This window comes from Nansenia antarctica (assembly GCF_963989245.1).
Source record: "Nansenia antarctica genome assembly, chromosome: 5".
Taxonomy (NCBI): domain Eukaryota; kingdom Metazoa; phylum Chordata; class Actinopteri; order Argentiniformes; family Microstomatidae; genus Nansenia; species Nansenia antarctica.
Window position 1 is genome coordinate 16039822 of NC_137690.1, and position 15744 is coordinate 16055565.

The 15744-nt window shown below is 45.4% G+C and overlaps 3 protein-coding genes across 3 annotated transcripts in view; all 3 read right to left on the bottom strand.

The window, feature by feature from the left end:
• Positions 1-514: 514 nt before the first annotated feature.
• dhx37 (DEAH (Asp-Glu-Ala-His) box polypeptide 37) lies at positions 515-8395 on the bottom strand. The gene is made up of 26 exons (XM_080532620.1): positions 8296-8395; positions 7940-8109; positions 7692-7804; positions 7120-7495; positions 6807-6955; positions 6308-6400; positions 6061-6157; positions 5826-5939; positions 5482-5698; positions 5202-5300; positions 4942-5000; positions 4697-4829; positions 4508-4584; positions 4095-4327; positions 3806-3917; positions 3519-3625; positions 3160-3348; positions 2927-3051; positions 2580-2696; positions 2294-2466; positions 2074-2188; positions 1762-1899; positions 1519-1613; positions 1301-1374; positions 1110-1207; positions 515-987 (listed from the first exon to the last, which is right to left on the bottom strand). Exons 1-26 carry the CDS (start codon positions 8375-8377, stop codon positions 911-913), a joined length of 3432 nt encoding a protein of 1143 aa, XP_080388746.1. The 5' UTR covers positions 8378-8395; the 3' UTR covers positions 515-910.
• A 1809-nt stretch (positions 8396-10204) lies between these two features.
• gp1bb (glycoprotein Ib platelet subunit beta) lies at positions 10205-11114 on the bottom strand. Its single transcript, XM_080533109.1, has one exon. The coding sequence runs from the start codon at positions 11109-11111 to the stop codon at positions 10479-10481; it is 633 nt and encodes a 210-aa protein (XP_080389235.1). The 5' UTR covers positions 11112-11114; the 3' UTR covers positions 10205-10478.
• Positions 11115-14877: 3763 nt separating this feature from the next.
• The window catches only part of septin5a (septin 5a), a gene marked incomplete at both ends in the record, with an annotated part of 4798 nt that continues 3931 nt past the window's right edge, over positions 14878-15744 (bottom strand). The window contains 4 exons of the mRNA XM_080532780.1: positions 14878-14940; positions 15162-15264; positions 15416-15551; positions 15673-15744. The exon at positions 15673-15744 is cut by the window's right edge and continues 25 nt beyond it. Coding sequence (XP_080388906.1) covers positions 14878-14940; positions 15162-15264; positions 15416-15551; positions 15673-15744 — 374 coding nt within the window. The remainder of the gene's footprint in view (positions 14941-15161; positions 15265-15415; positions 15552-15672) is intronic.

The following is a 15744-nucleotide window of genomic DNA, read 5'->3' on the forward strand; positions in this document are numbered from 1 at the left end:
TGGGATTCCATTGAAGTTGAAGTTGACATCCAGTCATCCGTTCACTGCTGTCCATCAAAAATGGCACATCCATCAATAATATGACATAATAACAACTGCTCTGATTAGATTGCTTAGATTGTTTAATACATCAACGGGGGGAAAAGCGAGCTGGCCCGGCTTGGCCCTGTAATGGAAAAGCGCCATTACTCGACACACGCTCCGAAGCGTCGGCTTCATCTCGCCATCACTAGTGATTAGACTGCTGATCATAATTTAGCCAGAAACAGCGGGATATAGAAGTTACCGGTTCACCAAGTTCAGTAGGGACCAAGGTTATTTCATGATATCTTTTTAAGTTTATTGAAACTTCAGTACATGAAAAAGTTCTTCAGTTGGGATGTTGCAATTGAACAAGCAAAGACAGACTTCATTCAAACCCACACTTTAATGAGTCTCACAAAGACCAGAAAATACAGGGCTGAGATTCTAAACACTAACAAACAAAGGAGTAGTCTTAGAATCCATTGCCACGGTGAAGGAGGAGCTTTATACGGCTCTAAGTCAGTACCATACATAAAACTCCCAGTAAAAAAAGGTAATGTGCCTGTGATAACTGTTGCACACAGACACAGGAGATACAGACTGGCTGAAGGTAGAGATGGTTTCTTTGGATCCTCCGTGAAGGGATCAGAGTTTCAGATCCTGGCGGGGGCAGTAGAGCTGGGAGGGCCACCAGAACCCTGGGCTGTCTGAAGTGGCACTGAGGTGTTGGGCCCTCGTAAAGGTAACTGGGCTGTGAAGGGCTGTGACATCATCATCTATAGTAGATTGTATAGGTGACTGTCTGTGTTCTCTCTCTCCTTAAAGGTCGCTGTTACCGGGTCCTAGGTTGTAGATTGTGTTTGTGTGTGTGTGTGTGTGTGTCTTCTCAGATGGGAGGCCAGCTCTTAGCCACTTCCTGGTGCATGGCCTCAGGGACCCACTGGCAGTATGCTGATAGGAGGACTGCAGAGAGAGTGAGGGAGAGGAAAGACAGAGAACCAAAGAGTGAGAGAACACATATTTTGTCAAACATACATTTGGCAGATTGGTTTCTTCTCTGTCTAACACACACGTCACACACTCACATTTGTTGTTGTTTTTCCAGACTTCGAGCAGGGCATCTCGACAGTCCACTCTCTCTGACACCAGCGCTCCCAGCAAAGCTTCGGTCCTGGGCTGCAGTCTGGGAGAGCAGAGCCAGACAGTGAGTGTACTGTATTTCCATGAGTAAATTCAGTAGTGTAATGAGTAAACTCGGGGTAGTGTGAGAGCTTACTTTGCCCAGCTTTTCAACATGATGGAAGGACTTGAGAGGAGGTGAGCAACATTCTGCTTCAGTTTAGGGCATACCTGTAACAGGCAATACATAAAAAATAAAGGTTCCAATTTAGTGCTCTACAGTCAGCTATGTATCTATGACAACTGTGTAATAGAGAATTGTGGGGTGGAATGAAAATGTGGGGTCCATTCAAAAGCCTGTTGCTTCAGCTCTACCTGTCCCTCCAATAGGAACCTGGTAAACAGCTTGTAGCGCTCCAGGCCCTCGGGGTAATCCATCTCCACTGGAGGTAGCTGCCAAGCCACACGGACTAGAGAGAGAGAGGGAGTACAGAGAGACATTCTAGACATTTCAGAGAGACAGCTTATCGTATGACCACACAGGGAGGGCACAGATATAGATAAGATAGAGACAGAGAAACAGCTGGCTGGGGAGAGTAGGCTAACAGTCAGACTCACAGAAGGTGCTGGTACAGTGGCATCTGACCCTGCCTGTAGAGTCACAGAGCCATGGTGACGGGGTCTCCAGGGGAGAACCAAAATGGCAGTACTGAGGCAGGAGCTGGGGCACCCATGCTGGCTCTATGGCTGACACACCTGAGAGACAGACAGAGAGACGAATGTGATCTTTCTTTAATTCTTTCTCTATAATGAAAGCTGAAACCGCACACAAACACAGACACAAATACAGACAGACAGACAGACAGACACACAGACACACACACAGACACACACACACACACACACACACACACACACATAGACGCACACCTCTCATGTACATCTTGGTGGTCTCCATGACCTCCTGGTAGACCACAAACTGAGGCAGGCTTTTAAACAGGGCAGAGGAAGGGTGGATGAACACTGGCTCGTCCATGAGAGGTGTCTGTGAAGAGCAAAACAACCACCAATCACATGCTGGATTCTTCTTCAAATCAACTCTATGGCACCAGGAGATTCCTTTTGGCCCCAGCTATAATTGTGGACATACCTTGTATCCATTCCTCCATTTTGGGTCAAGCAGTTCCTCTGGCTGTACCCTCCGTGCCAGGTGGTCTCCCAGTCCCGCCAGCACAATCTGTCGCAGACACATCACCTGGCTCTCTGTGGGCGGAGCCATCTTCGCATCCACAAACACTCCCACCTCTGGGCACACCGAATTCACTGGAAGAAGGGAAGAGAGAGTGAGTTTCTACTGTGTATGGAGTGTGTCTCAGTTGATGAGCTGCTGCCTGATGTGTGTATGTGTGTGTGTGTGTGTGTGTGCATTTATTTACCTGCGTTGGTGAGTTGTCCTCTAAGCCGCCTGATCTCAAGCATGGCTTTATACCGCAGGCCGTTCTCCTCACAGAACTTAGGAGTGCAACCAGCAAATTCACATGCCCCAACAGCACCTATAGAACATACAGAGGATAATATTACCACTATCGACAAGCTCACACATACCCCAAACAGTGTGTACACACAGAGGGATAATACAACCTCTTTACAAATGCTGCCAGCCGCATACTTGCATGAACAAGCCTGCTTTACCACAGAGGAGTAATATACCAAGTCCACAGCCTTCATTCTATCCAGCTTAACCTAGTGTCAGACCATGACCACAACCATACAGTGTCCTTACCCAGCATGACCATGAGGTCCCCCAGCAGCAGCGAGGCTCCCTGCCCAGCCCAAAGCCTCTTCATCTGGGCCAGACGAGCCCGGCGCTGGGTCAGCACGGAGCTCTCATCCTCACTACCTGCAGGTCTGAGGAGAGTGGCGGGATGTCAGGGGAAGTTATGGAAAATGTATTTCAGACTTTATTTAAAATACTTACAAATACACTCCCACCCCCCCACTCTGTTGGTCACTCACCTATCCAGATCCTCAAAGATCTCTCGGACCGTCATGGCGGCCACTGTGGCGATGACATAGGGTAGGCAGTTCTGCTGCTTCCCTAGCGCCAGCATCTTAGCATAGCGCGGTGCCACAGGGAACGAAGCCATGGCCCTGCCCAGGGGGCTGATGGGGCAGCTCAGCCTCGCTCGTTCCATCTCCTGCACCCTAAAGAAGAGAGATGATCAGATTAGATCATGTATGACTTGATTTGATTGATTGCAGGGTAAGTGAAATACACATTTTGCTTCGAGGGAATTACAATTCCTCAACTTTTCCCAACCATGATGCACAGTATATGGAGAGAGGGAGGGTAGGAGGGATAGTTAAGCCCTTACCGTCCGGTGCGTTGCGGCTCCTCCAGAGCTCCAAGTGAGATCAGTAACTGCTCTGCTGCCATCAGGGCCTCCGCAGAGGGAGGGGTGGGGAAGGGAAAGTTCACCACCTGAACACACACACACACACACACACACACACACACACAGCAAATTATCATTCACGCTTTTGTATCAACCCGATTGGAGTATTGCAATTCCTTATAGGCTTAGATGTGGTCTTTTCACTCCTCGAATGTTGTGTACTATGTTGACTGTCTCTGTGTCATCTGGGTTCTGTGTTCTCTGACCTTGTCTATGTTGAGGTCCTTCATCTGTAGAACCAGGTCCTCCACTGGCCTGCGAGTGATCTCTGCCTCGGAGAACAGACTGAAGTCCCCAAACACTGCCGACGAGTACAGCCTGTTTAATACATGAACACACACACACACACACACACACACACACAAACACAACACAACACAACACACACAACACACACAACACACAATAAGGAACTATGTTCTTTGAAGAATGTTCTAGTGAGTGAGGCAAGGCGAGACAATAATTGCTTGCTAAACAAGACACGAGAATTCTAACCTATAGCAGTGTCCCGGCTCTGTTCGTCCAGCTCTCCCAGCTCTCTGATTGGCTGAGGCCTGTGACGTCCATGTGACCTTGAAGGAGGAGATTCCGGTGACGCGGTCATAGAAGCGTTTTTTTACCCTGCCGCAGTCGATAACGTACTTGATCCCCGGGATGGTCAGAGACGTCTCTGCTACGTTAGTCGCTACCACACAGAGACGAGTGCCAGGGGGAGGGGGCCGGAACACCTGCACACACACACACACACACACACACACACAACATACACCCTAGATTTTAATTGGGGATAAATTGGACATGGCACACTAGACGCTGGTGCTTGAAGTGAAGTTAATAAAATTGATTAAACACAACGCCATCTGTCCCTACATTGAGTGTGTGGATGTGTGCTGGGTACACATTCTTACCTTGGCCTGCTCCTCTGAGGCCAGCAGAGAGTAGAGGGGGAGGACATACAGGGGGATGGACGGGTCTGCCTTCTCCTCTACACACACATACACACACGCACACGCACACAAAGAGAGACAGAACAGATTCATGAGGGATGCACACCTGAAGTATTTAGAAACAAGACTAAGAAAGCATTGGTCTCTCACCTGTGTCTCCAGGGTCATCTCCCATCTCCAGATCAAACCCCTCCTCCTCCTCTCCTATCCCAGCCTGCCGGTCCTCATCCCCCTCATCCACCGGGAACGCTGAGTAGGTGTCCAGGTCTATACAAGGTAGGGACTAGAGACACACACACACACACACACACACACACACACACACACACAGAATCTTCAAACATATGCAGAAACAAAACCCATCAGTTAAAATTGGAGGCACAGAGAGTACATACCACAGTCTTCTGTTTGGCCTTCTTAAACTTCCTCATCTCCTCTGAGGTGTCTGTCTCCACTGAGGAGCAACAAACGATGACATGCATTCATACACAAGTTCTAATCTGTGTGTGTGTGTGTGTGTGTGTGTGTGTGTGTATGTGTGTGTATGTGTGTGTGTGTGTATGTGTGTGTGTGTGTGTGTGTGTGTGTGTGTGTGTGTGTATGTGTGTGTGTGTGTGTGTGTGTGCGCGAGCGCACGGCACGCATACTGACTCACCAGTGGCTGTGTTACCCTTCCTGTAAGGGAAGGCTTTCCTCAGTCTCCTGCACACAGAGTGGACCTCAGCCTGGCCCGTCAGGAACACCAGGATACCACCTGGATAACACACCAACACAGATTACACTCCATCAACGGGAATCAATACATATGAATGTTGAATGTGTCTTTTCTGGTTAAAGTATGTATGTATGTACACTGTCTGTGTCTGTGTGTGTGTGTGTGTGTGTGTGTGTGTGTGTGTGTGTGTATTCTGCTGAATGTGTTTGCGCGTGTATACCCGGTGGCAGCATGCGGTGGATCTTGCAGGTCTTCTGGAAGATCTCTCCAGTGAAGTCCTCCAGAGGAGTGCGCTTGTTGAAGTGGACGGACACTGGGAACTGTCGCGCATCCACCTTGATCACAGGCGGTGGAGAGGGGAACAGTTTCCTGTTGTCTGTGAAGTCCTCTACCCGCAGAGTAGCAGACATGACCAGCAGCTTCATGGGGAGGCCTTTCTGTGTGACAAGTTTGAAGTTAGATAGAGAAAAGGAGACACCAAGAACCATAGAACGATAAGACTATCACTGAGAAGTAACTAGAAATTAACAAGACACTCACACTGGACAGCGAGTTGTTTCTTACCTTGTTTCTGAGTGGGACTATGCGAGAGAGCAGGCCTACAAGGATGTCTGTGTACACACTCCTCTCATGGGCTTCATCTATGATGATCACACTGTACTTCTGCAACAGGAAATCCTAGGACAGAGAGAGAGAGAGAAGGTGAATGTGTGTGTGTGTGTGTGTGTGTGTGTGTGTGTGTGTGTGTGTGTGAGAGAGAGAGAGAGAGAGAGACAGAGTGAAAGAGAGAGAAACATACCTTCTGAATCTCCTTGAGGAGGACTCCGTCCGTCATGAATTTGATCTTGGTGTCAGTCGTCACATTGCCCTCATAACGTATCTGATATGACACCACCCTGGAGACAGACAAACCAAACACACACCAAACCTCAATCCAGAGTCCAATGCCCTATTAGAATACTTCTTCCTGTCCACCTTCACGTCAGATTAGCGATTAGGTTAGAGGAGGGACGTTTCCGTTATAAGCAATTAAGTGTTTCTCATACCGTGTGGAGAGATTCATCTCTTTGGCCACTCTGTGGGACATACTGACTGCTGCCACCCTCCTGGGCTCTGTCACACCTATGATCCCACTGCCACTGGAGAGAGAGAGAGAGAGAGAGAGAGAGAAAGAGAGAGAGAGAGAGAGAGAGAGAGAGAGAGAGAGAGAGAGAGAGAGAGAGAGAGAGAGAGAGAGAGAGAGAGAGAGAGGGGGGAAGACGAATGGACAGAATGAAACCAAAAGAATGAACAAAACCAGAAGAGGCCTTTGTGCCCAATTGTTTACCATCAGAATTCAAAAGCCCCACTTTCTTATCACGACCACATCTAGATCCACAATATAATCAAAATCTTTTCAACATTCAGCTTTTAAAACTGAGCCCCCCTGTCCCACTCTGTGAGACTAAAGAGACACGGCAGAGGCTGACTAAAAAGGAAGAGGGTTGGAGGAAAAGAGGACGGGATAGAATATGGGAATACAGTGGGAGCAGAGGAGCTTGTTACCTGGCATAGCCGGCCTCGTACAGGAACTGGGGCATCTGGGTGGTCTTGCCACTTCCGGTCTCTCCACAGAGCACCACAAAAGGGTTCTCTCTCACTGCCTCCATGATCACCTGCTCCTCCGCTAGCACTGGCAGCCTCAGACGAGCCTCCTACACACACACACACACACACACACACACACACACACACACACACACACACACACACACACACACACACACACACACACACACAATATATAAAATCCTCCAAGAGATACACACAATATAAGAAACATCTCTACCACAAAAGAAATACACAAACCCACACACACCTGTATCTCTGGCAGTCTGTCCACAGCAATGAAGACAGCAGGCTGGGCCGGTGTTTTACTGGGCACCTGGGCTGGGCCAGACTCCTTTTTCTCCTCCTCCTTATTAACCCCCTCTTTCAGCATCACCCCTTCCTCCTTCACCTCCTCCTTCTCCTGGCAGGGGGAGGTTGGCTCCCGAGAATCACACACATCTGTGGCCTCCATCCCTCCATTCTCAAGCTCTTCATCAGAGGAAGTCTCCAGATCGCTACTCTCCTCTTTCTTCTCTTCCTCCTCCTCTTCCTCATATCGTGCTCTTCGTTTCCTCTTCCTGTTGACTCCACTCAGGCTGCTGATCTTTGGCCCTGAGCCTCTATTATCTACCTCATCAGGAGTCCTGACAACGACATGAACAGTAAAAACTACAACCCATACATCTACAATCAACTTGACCAGAATCAACTTAACCAGAACCCATAGAGAAGCATATTAAGAAATCAATCAGGGTTTCACTCCATCCATGAGCTCTGCATGTGTGTACATGTGTGTGTGTGTGTGTGTGTGTGTGTGTGTGTGTGTGTGTGTGTACATACTCTTTAGTTTGGTAAAGCTTCTCCCCTGTGCCCAGTTTGGAGGTGGTGTAGAGCAGCTTGAGTTCAGACTCAGGAAGCTGCACCTCTGCCAGCTTAGTTAGGATGTCTGCTCTCTGAGAGAGGGAACAGAAAACAGTGGGGTCATTCAAATTATTCAACCAATCAGCAGATTAAAATATGACTCTGTATTAATAGGCTATACACATGCAGAAGACTGATGGGCTCTGGGACAAAGCAGAGCATCTTACATGGGCTTTCTTCTCCTTGACCTCCAGGACTTTCTTCAGGTGTTTCCTCTGTTTCTTGGTAAGGGGCTGTTTCTTAGGGATAGGCTTCTCAATGCCTTTCTTATTCTTGGCTTTGGTGGCTGAGAGGACCAGGGCATTGCTCGCGTCCACTCCCTTTAGATTGTCCCTACCTAGGAAGAGAGTTAGTCATATAAGGGATAATCACACCCCATCAAGCACCATACTATAGCATCGCTCTGTTCTCTCTCACTGTAGTACTCTCGACTTGTTCTCCTTTCTCCCCTCTCTCAGTGTGTATAACACATCATGAATGATGCACCCATAATACTACTGGCACCTCAGTGCTAATGTCTTACCTTTTAGCTCCACCACTACACCCGTCTTCCTCTCCTCTGAAGGCGGTTGAGTCTCGCCCTGCTGCCTCCCCTTCGGGTTCATTCTCTTCCTCAGTCTCCCCATCTCACATCAGGGGCTGTCAGCCTGTCACACACCAGGAGCTCTACCTATCGCAATATGAACACGGCCGGAAAGACAATTGACTCTACTATATACTCCAGATTTGATAATTGCAATGACATTAGTTAATAGATTAGTTGAATAACTTGTAAGACAAGTAGTTAGCTAGCCTAGCCGAGTACTCCAGTTGTACTCCACTAGGTACTCCTACTGACTTCCTCAGAACTATTCTGTTTCACGAATATTATGATTTATCAATAATAATAATAATAAATACAAAATAACAACATACCTTCTACTTTCCACACGACAAATGATTGGTGGCAGGCGCTAGAAGCTTTAATGGCAATGTTTAAGATGAGTTCCCCTATTTACACATTTCTGTGTAAAAATCTCACGTGTAAACAACATGAAGCATTGTCCCAACACTCTTAAAGCTCCGACAAGCCCCCCCGGCTCAGTAGATAGGTTCCTCTTTCAAATGTTGGTTCTCACATCAGATCAAGTGAAGCACCATAGATATATAAAAGGAAGCACCACTTTCTTTCTTCTTCTTCTTCTGTTGGATTTAACGGCAGCTTGTATCCTTAACGTTGCACTACTGCCATCTTCTGTATTTATTTAGCCACCTAAAGCCACCATTGTCCGTTATGGAAAATTCTCCCCATCAGTTCTGTTCTCTTGAGAAAGCTGACCAGACACTCCTTGCCCTGTCCACCTCCAACACACTCCAATACGCCCTCCAAACCTTCTCTTGTTAGTCCCGATCTTTTCCATCATTTCCTTTTAAGTAATATAATATTCAATACAATAATATAATACATTATAATAATTATAATAATATAATACATTAATACATTAATATATATATATATATATATATATATTAATATATTAATACATTTATAATAATATAATACATTATAATAATGATAATAATATTAATACAATATTCCCTACCTTTCTTTCTGATGTACATGTTCTACTGTTTCTTTTACCTGACAATAGTCACATAGTCATTGGATGCTTTCCTATAATGGTGAGAGTTCCGTTGACATTTCTGTACTATTCTTAGTCTTGTCATTGCTACCTCCTCTTTTCTATTTCTTCCCCTGTTTCTCTCACTACCCACTATATTTTGTATTGCATGTAGTCTTCATCTTGTCTCCTGATCCAACTGCTCCTGCCACTCTTTATTGGCTTCCCTCCATACAATACCCTTTCCCTCTGATTTGGATAGTTTAATTATGGTGTCTATATGTTTCCTTTTTTAACAGCTTGTTTGGCTAGTTTGTCCACTCTCTCATTACACATAATGCCCATTATGCGCAGGGACCCACATTAATGTGACCACAGTTCCTTGTTTTATTCCTGGTATTCCATAAACGTTGCTAAAGGAAAATCCAGGCTTAAGCCTAGGTTTTTTGATAAATCAAATTGATAAAATTGACCAAAATAAGCCTAGATTTTTCTCTAGCAACGTTGATGGAATACCCCCCAGGTCTTGGCGATTACTAGATGTACCTACTGTATGCTTTAGGCACAAATGTTGTGGATAATAGAACTTTGGATGCACACAAAAATATATATTTTATCTATATAAAATATATATTTTATTTTAAATTAGGCAAATTTGCTTAGATTTACTGATCCTATGAGCTCATGCTTGTTTGTTTAGTGTAGTTTTCTTTGTTTCTTGTTTGCTGCTTAAAATGGGAAGAATTTTCATAAATCACAAAAATATGAAAAAAACTGAAACATCTCCATTGTATTCCTTTTAATGTACAACATTTGTAATCAAGGGCAGAACATAAGAATAAAAACCGATATCAAACAGATAATAGAAAATCTGACAACTTTACAGACTTTACAAACAGTATAGTTTTGTTCTATAATTATTTAATCAATAACATAATGATAATCTCAATTGTTCTAATAATAAAACACAAAGCCAGGGGGCAACAAGAGAAGACAAGGAGGTGTTCATTCATCCATCAGTTGATCTGCTGTTCATGGTCTGTCTGCTCACCTCTTCACTCCTTCAGGTGAGTCTGCTTCTCCCTGACACTGCACTCCCCCTCCTTCAGATCTTGCTGTCCTTCAGGGGCTCATACTCATTACCCACAACCCCCTCCCCGCCGGTGAAGCTCTCCTCTGCCGTCCTCCTGGCGGTCCGGGACAGCCTCTCAAACCTCCTAAGGAACACGATGACTGCCAACAGCAGCCCTGCCTGCACCGCCACAAACACAAACAGACACACCTGCGAGGCCACCACCAGGTCACAGTACCAGTAGTGACAGGTCTCCAGCACCTCCTCTTCTGCCAGGTACACCACCAGCCTCCCGCGCAGGCCTGGAGGGTGACTGCAGCTGACGTTGCGGTGTGTGGCATAATTGGCAGGCTGGCGAAGCAGCCAGGCGCGCAGGTAGAGCACCCCGCAGTTACACTCCCAGGGGTTACCATGGAGAGACACAGAGTGGAGGGAGGGCAGTGAGTCCAGCAGGCCATTGGGGAGGGTGGTCAGATGGTTGTCATGAAGACGAAGCTCAGTGGTGGTGGGCGGGAAATGGTTGGGTAAGGAGTTGCTGGTAAGTTGCCGACTGCTGCAGTCCACCTGACCACCATTGCAGGAGCAGGACAAGGGACACACTGATGACCCTTGACCTTCAAGCCCAAAAAGGAGGAGGAGCATACACAGGAGCAGAGGCCCCCTCATTATCACTGATCACTCTGGAAGAGGGGATGCACAAGCAATGAGACATAGCCTACTGTAGAACAGAATAGTAAAGATGATCCTTTTATCATTCACCCTCAGTGGGACGAGACAAAGTCATAACAGACGGGTGGAGGAAACAATAAAGAAGCATTTTTGATAGTCCCCAACATGAGAGGGATACAGATATGGTACCATGTTAGAGTGAGAGAAATAATTTGAATTGAATTCAAATGTAATTTGAACATATTGAATTTACAATACTATTCCAAGCAATGAATGTCAAGTAAGTGTGTCAGAGAGAGATAACAATACAAAGTTTTTAACTGTTTCCGTAAATGGATAGAAGGGCTACACATTGATGATTACTACTGAGAGGACTATCATGGTTCAACACAAATTCTGAATACAACTTCTAATAAACTGCAGAGGAGAAATAGGGAGGATGGAGCAAGTCACCATACTGTAGGTCAATGTTGTAGTGTAATGCAAAGAGATACAATATGCATCTTGGCTTTATGTAACTCAACTCAGTTTATGAATGTTAAAGTTTGATATTCACCTGATGTAGCACAACTAACATTATACTGCAAAGGCAACAATAACAACTAACAACACTCAGAATAGCAAGTTAGATGTGTAAAACACAACAGTTAAAAGGTTGTGAAATACGACAGGTTTTTGCATTATGTGTGCTGAGGACCCTTCAGTTATCATTGCATTACAATTTGTAGCACACAGGCCTAAGGACATTGGTATATAATGTATGTGTGGTATACTTTATTTGCCAAATATTCTTGGCAGAATATTTCAGATGGCATTTTAAAGATTGAATAATCAAAGTAATTAGCCTATACTATGAAGTGGAAACTTAAAGTTGTCAGATATGGTAGTCTTAGTGTTACTGTTACTTCCACGGAGACAGCTCTCTTTTCCTGTTTATTCAAACTTCTAAATGCCATCTGAAATATTCTGCCAGCTTGTTTGGCAAATAAAGGTTACCACACATTGACTATACCAATGTCCTTAGGCCTGTGTGCTACAGTATATGCAGGTTAAAGTGCTGCATATGCAGGTTTATGCATTATATAACATAGTGGTTATAGTTGTTATGGTTAAAGATGCAATGGTCTTGTTAGAGTCAGGAGACACTGTCTTACCTTCCCGATGATGTGTGTTTTCAGGAGTGGTTGAGGGGACTGTTCCTTGTCGAGCTGAGAGGCAGAGTGTGTCAGAACCACAGCTGGTGTGCACTGATAAAGCCCTCTAACACACACACACACACACACAAACATTTCAGATGTGACACAGGAAGCATGTATGTACTTCACCACAACAGCATGGCATGTCTTATCTCCTGAGACAGGCACCTCCGGTGACCATAGGGAGTTACATGTGGTACTCCCCTACAGTGTCTCTGTGCCTTTACTGTAGGTAGGCCTATGACTACGTAGTGAGCTGAGCTACAGTGGGGCTGACCATAGCAAGACCCTGTCCATCATTCTGTTACAATGAAGCCTAATTGGCAGGTCTGACTGCTGAGAAGAAGATGATAGTCCAGTGTCGGAAACCTCTTGATGATATTTCACAAACTCCCAGGCTATATTAGGTGCAGTCCATGCAGTCCAACTTAAAAGATCTTCTGGCTAAATAGGGAGGCTGTACTTGCTATACCTGTCTGTGTTACAATGTCTGTATTATTCTGTTGGTTGGTGAAGGGGAAGGGGGTGGAGAGAGGGGTAGAGGGATAGCTGATAACCAAAAAGTATTCTGCAATTTGTTGTATTGTCTATAACATGACAATGTTGTATTAATAAATAAATAAAAAAGATTTTTTTTAAAAAAGAAGCCTAATAGTCCGCAGTCCTAGGCTGTGGTGGTAGACGTGACGTGATGCTGTGTGGCAGTGGCAAAGCAGGGGAAGAGAGGCTGGAATAGATAAGTTGTGACTCATTTCCCATAATACAGTACCAAGTACCAGACCTTGTGGCCTGCAAGCCTTACTGTAATCTAAATGGACTGCACTTATATAGCGCCTTTATCCAAAGCGCTTTACAACGGCCTCTCATTCACCCATTCACACACACATTCACACACCAATGGCAGCAAGCTACCATGCAAAGCGCCATCCCGCTCACTGGGAGCAATTTGGGGTTCAGTGTCTTGCCCAAGGACATTTCCACATGTGGCCAGCCGGGGCTCGAACCGCCGATCTGCCAACCTTGCGATCATTAGACGCCGGCTCTTCCTCCTGAGCCACAGCCACCCCATGTAATCTATGTATGGGGGAAGTCAAAGAAATGATAATGGTTGCATTTATGGTTGCATTTATAGTACATAGTGCTTTTTACCCCTCTCAAAGCACATAACAGTGTATGGAGGTCACTCATCCCAACCAACAAATGCATTGACAACAAGGTTGAAATAATATGAATCCAGTCTGTTTATTCATCATCATCATAACCTGGGCACAAGTTCCACGTCCGCTGAGCGCTAGCACTATAAAAAGCAACGACCACCTGCTGACCTGCTGACCACACAGCTCAGGTGAACCAAGATCACAGACAGAGGACAATATACACCCCTTGAAATACTCATATACACGCATGCATGCACGCGCACACACACACACACGCACACACACACACACACACACACAGACACACACACGCACGTGCGCGCGCACGCACGCACACACACACACACACACACACACACACACACAATGTTCAATACAGCACACTTACAGAATGCAGTCACTTCACACACACTTACAATACATGGATATGCCATATTGAACATTGGACAGAAGCATTATACAGTAGCTGCTCTTCAAGGTTGATCTATATTTACCGTCCTGTAGTGACAACAAGGCATAGTTCATAATGCATTTCATAACAAACACATGGTATCTGTTCTGAGAGAGAGAGAGAGAGAAATACAGCTGTACAGGGATATGAGTAACTGCATCATGCTAGCACATGCACTACGTACTGTACCTCCCCTTTCATTAAGTAAAAGGGTCTCAATTCACAGTTAGAAACTGGCAATAAGTGCATTTTCAATCTGGTCAGCAAATACCAGCACATTAGAAAAAACTAAAAGAGTTTTGAATGAACTGCCCAAAATTGCGTTCCAATGTTGACACTAAAAGAGAGAGGGTGATGTTCAGCCATTTGGACAAAGCCAAAGATGCGCACACAGGCACACACACAAAGACACAGACACACGCACACGCGGACACACGCGCGCGCGCACACACACACACACACACACACACACACACACACGCTCAACATCATTAAAAACAAATTTCTAGATTCAAACCTAAACGTCAGCAGCAAACCAAGCTGCCTCACAAAACACCTTGTTATGCGTATTCATACCCTGACAGAATATCCAAAAGGTTCAGCATTATATTCATAAATTAGATACATTTAGCGGCCATTTAAATTACATGTTTATATTATATCATATGTTATAAGGACCGTTAATAATATTAAAGGGGCTCAAATTGACACAAGGTACAGTAAACAAACATAAAAACAAAAAAAACAAAAAACTTTTCCTGGCAGACAAAAATATACAAAGCACGAAATAAAACATCAATTAATTTACAGCCATTGTTTGCCCCAAACACAACATACGATATCAGTAACATATTGGTACAGTATGGTGTTGTCTGAAAGTCTAGTTGTAGTTCAGGGGCCAGCCAGCAGGTGTCTCTGTAGCCTTCAGCCTGTTATGGGGTCCCAACTCCCAAACAGAATCACTGTTCTGAATTCTGGATCTGCTGTTGCATCTGATTCAGCATCTCCTGCATCCTCTTCAACTACAGAGAAAGAGAAAGAGAGAGAAAAATGCTGACACGTGGAAAGACCAACATGAAAACCAACATGAAAATGCACATACCATACTATGTGTATCTGTCTAAGCACTGGGGTGGTAGATACGAGTATGGCGAGGATCCTAGTGGTGCTTGGTGGTTATACTGAATCGTTTTTCCTTTTACAGTAGATTCAGTTTAGGATCTGTTAGACGGTGAAGGTTTACCTCCTCGTCTTTCATCTTGATCAGTTTCTCTGTCTCTATGTCCGGGGTGGACAGGGGCAGGATGGGGATCGGGCTTTCCATACGGTTATCCATCGTCAGTTTACTGAGAAGAAACACACAGGGAACGTCAATACACACAGCATTCTGGGAGACGCTGGACACCCACACCCACACCCACAAACTCAATCTTCAATAATATCAATACAAACAGAAACCCAGATTTAACACACACACACACACACACACACACACACCTGGTCATTTCCTGAATGCACTGGGCCCTGTAGTTCTCATAGTGGACGTCACAAGTCACGTCTTTTAGGTCGTGCATGTGGGAGCGAATCAACATGTTCCGCAGCTTCACAAAATCACAGTGGGATTGGTTCTCAACTGAAAGAGAGAAACATCATATTCAACTGACCAACGTTACATTACCTGTATGATAATATACAAACTCGGCCGTATGTTGGATTTCATGTTTGTGATGACAAAAAGGGATGTGAAAACCCACCTTCCACGATGCCCCATGGGTAGAGACGCCCTCGAACCCTCTGACCTCTGGCCTCCACCACTGTGTTACTGC

Bases quoted from the DNA above. Each gene is read 5' to 3' on its own strand.
- dhx37 (XM_080532620.1), bottom strand. From the start codon at position 8,377: ATGAACCCGAAGGGGAGGCAGCAGGGCGAGACTCAACCGCCTTCAGAG. The intron at 7,496-7,691 runs GTATGTACACAC...TGTCGTTGTCAG, and splicing joins AAGCTTTACCAAACTAAAGA to GACTCCTGATGAGGTAGATA. The intron at 5,699-5,825 runs GTAAGAAACAAC...CTTGTCACACAG, and splicing joins TAGTCCCACTCAGAAACAAG to AAAGGCCTCCCCATGAAGCT.
- gp1bb (XM_080533109.1), bottom strand. From the start codon at position 11,111: ATGAGGGGGCCTCTGCTCCTGTGTATGCTCCTCCTCCTTTTTGGGCTT.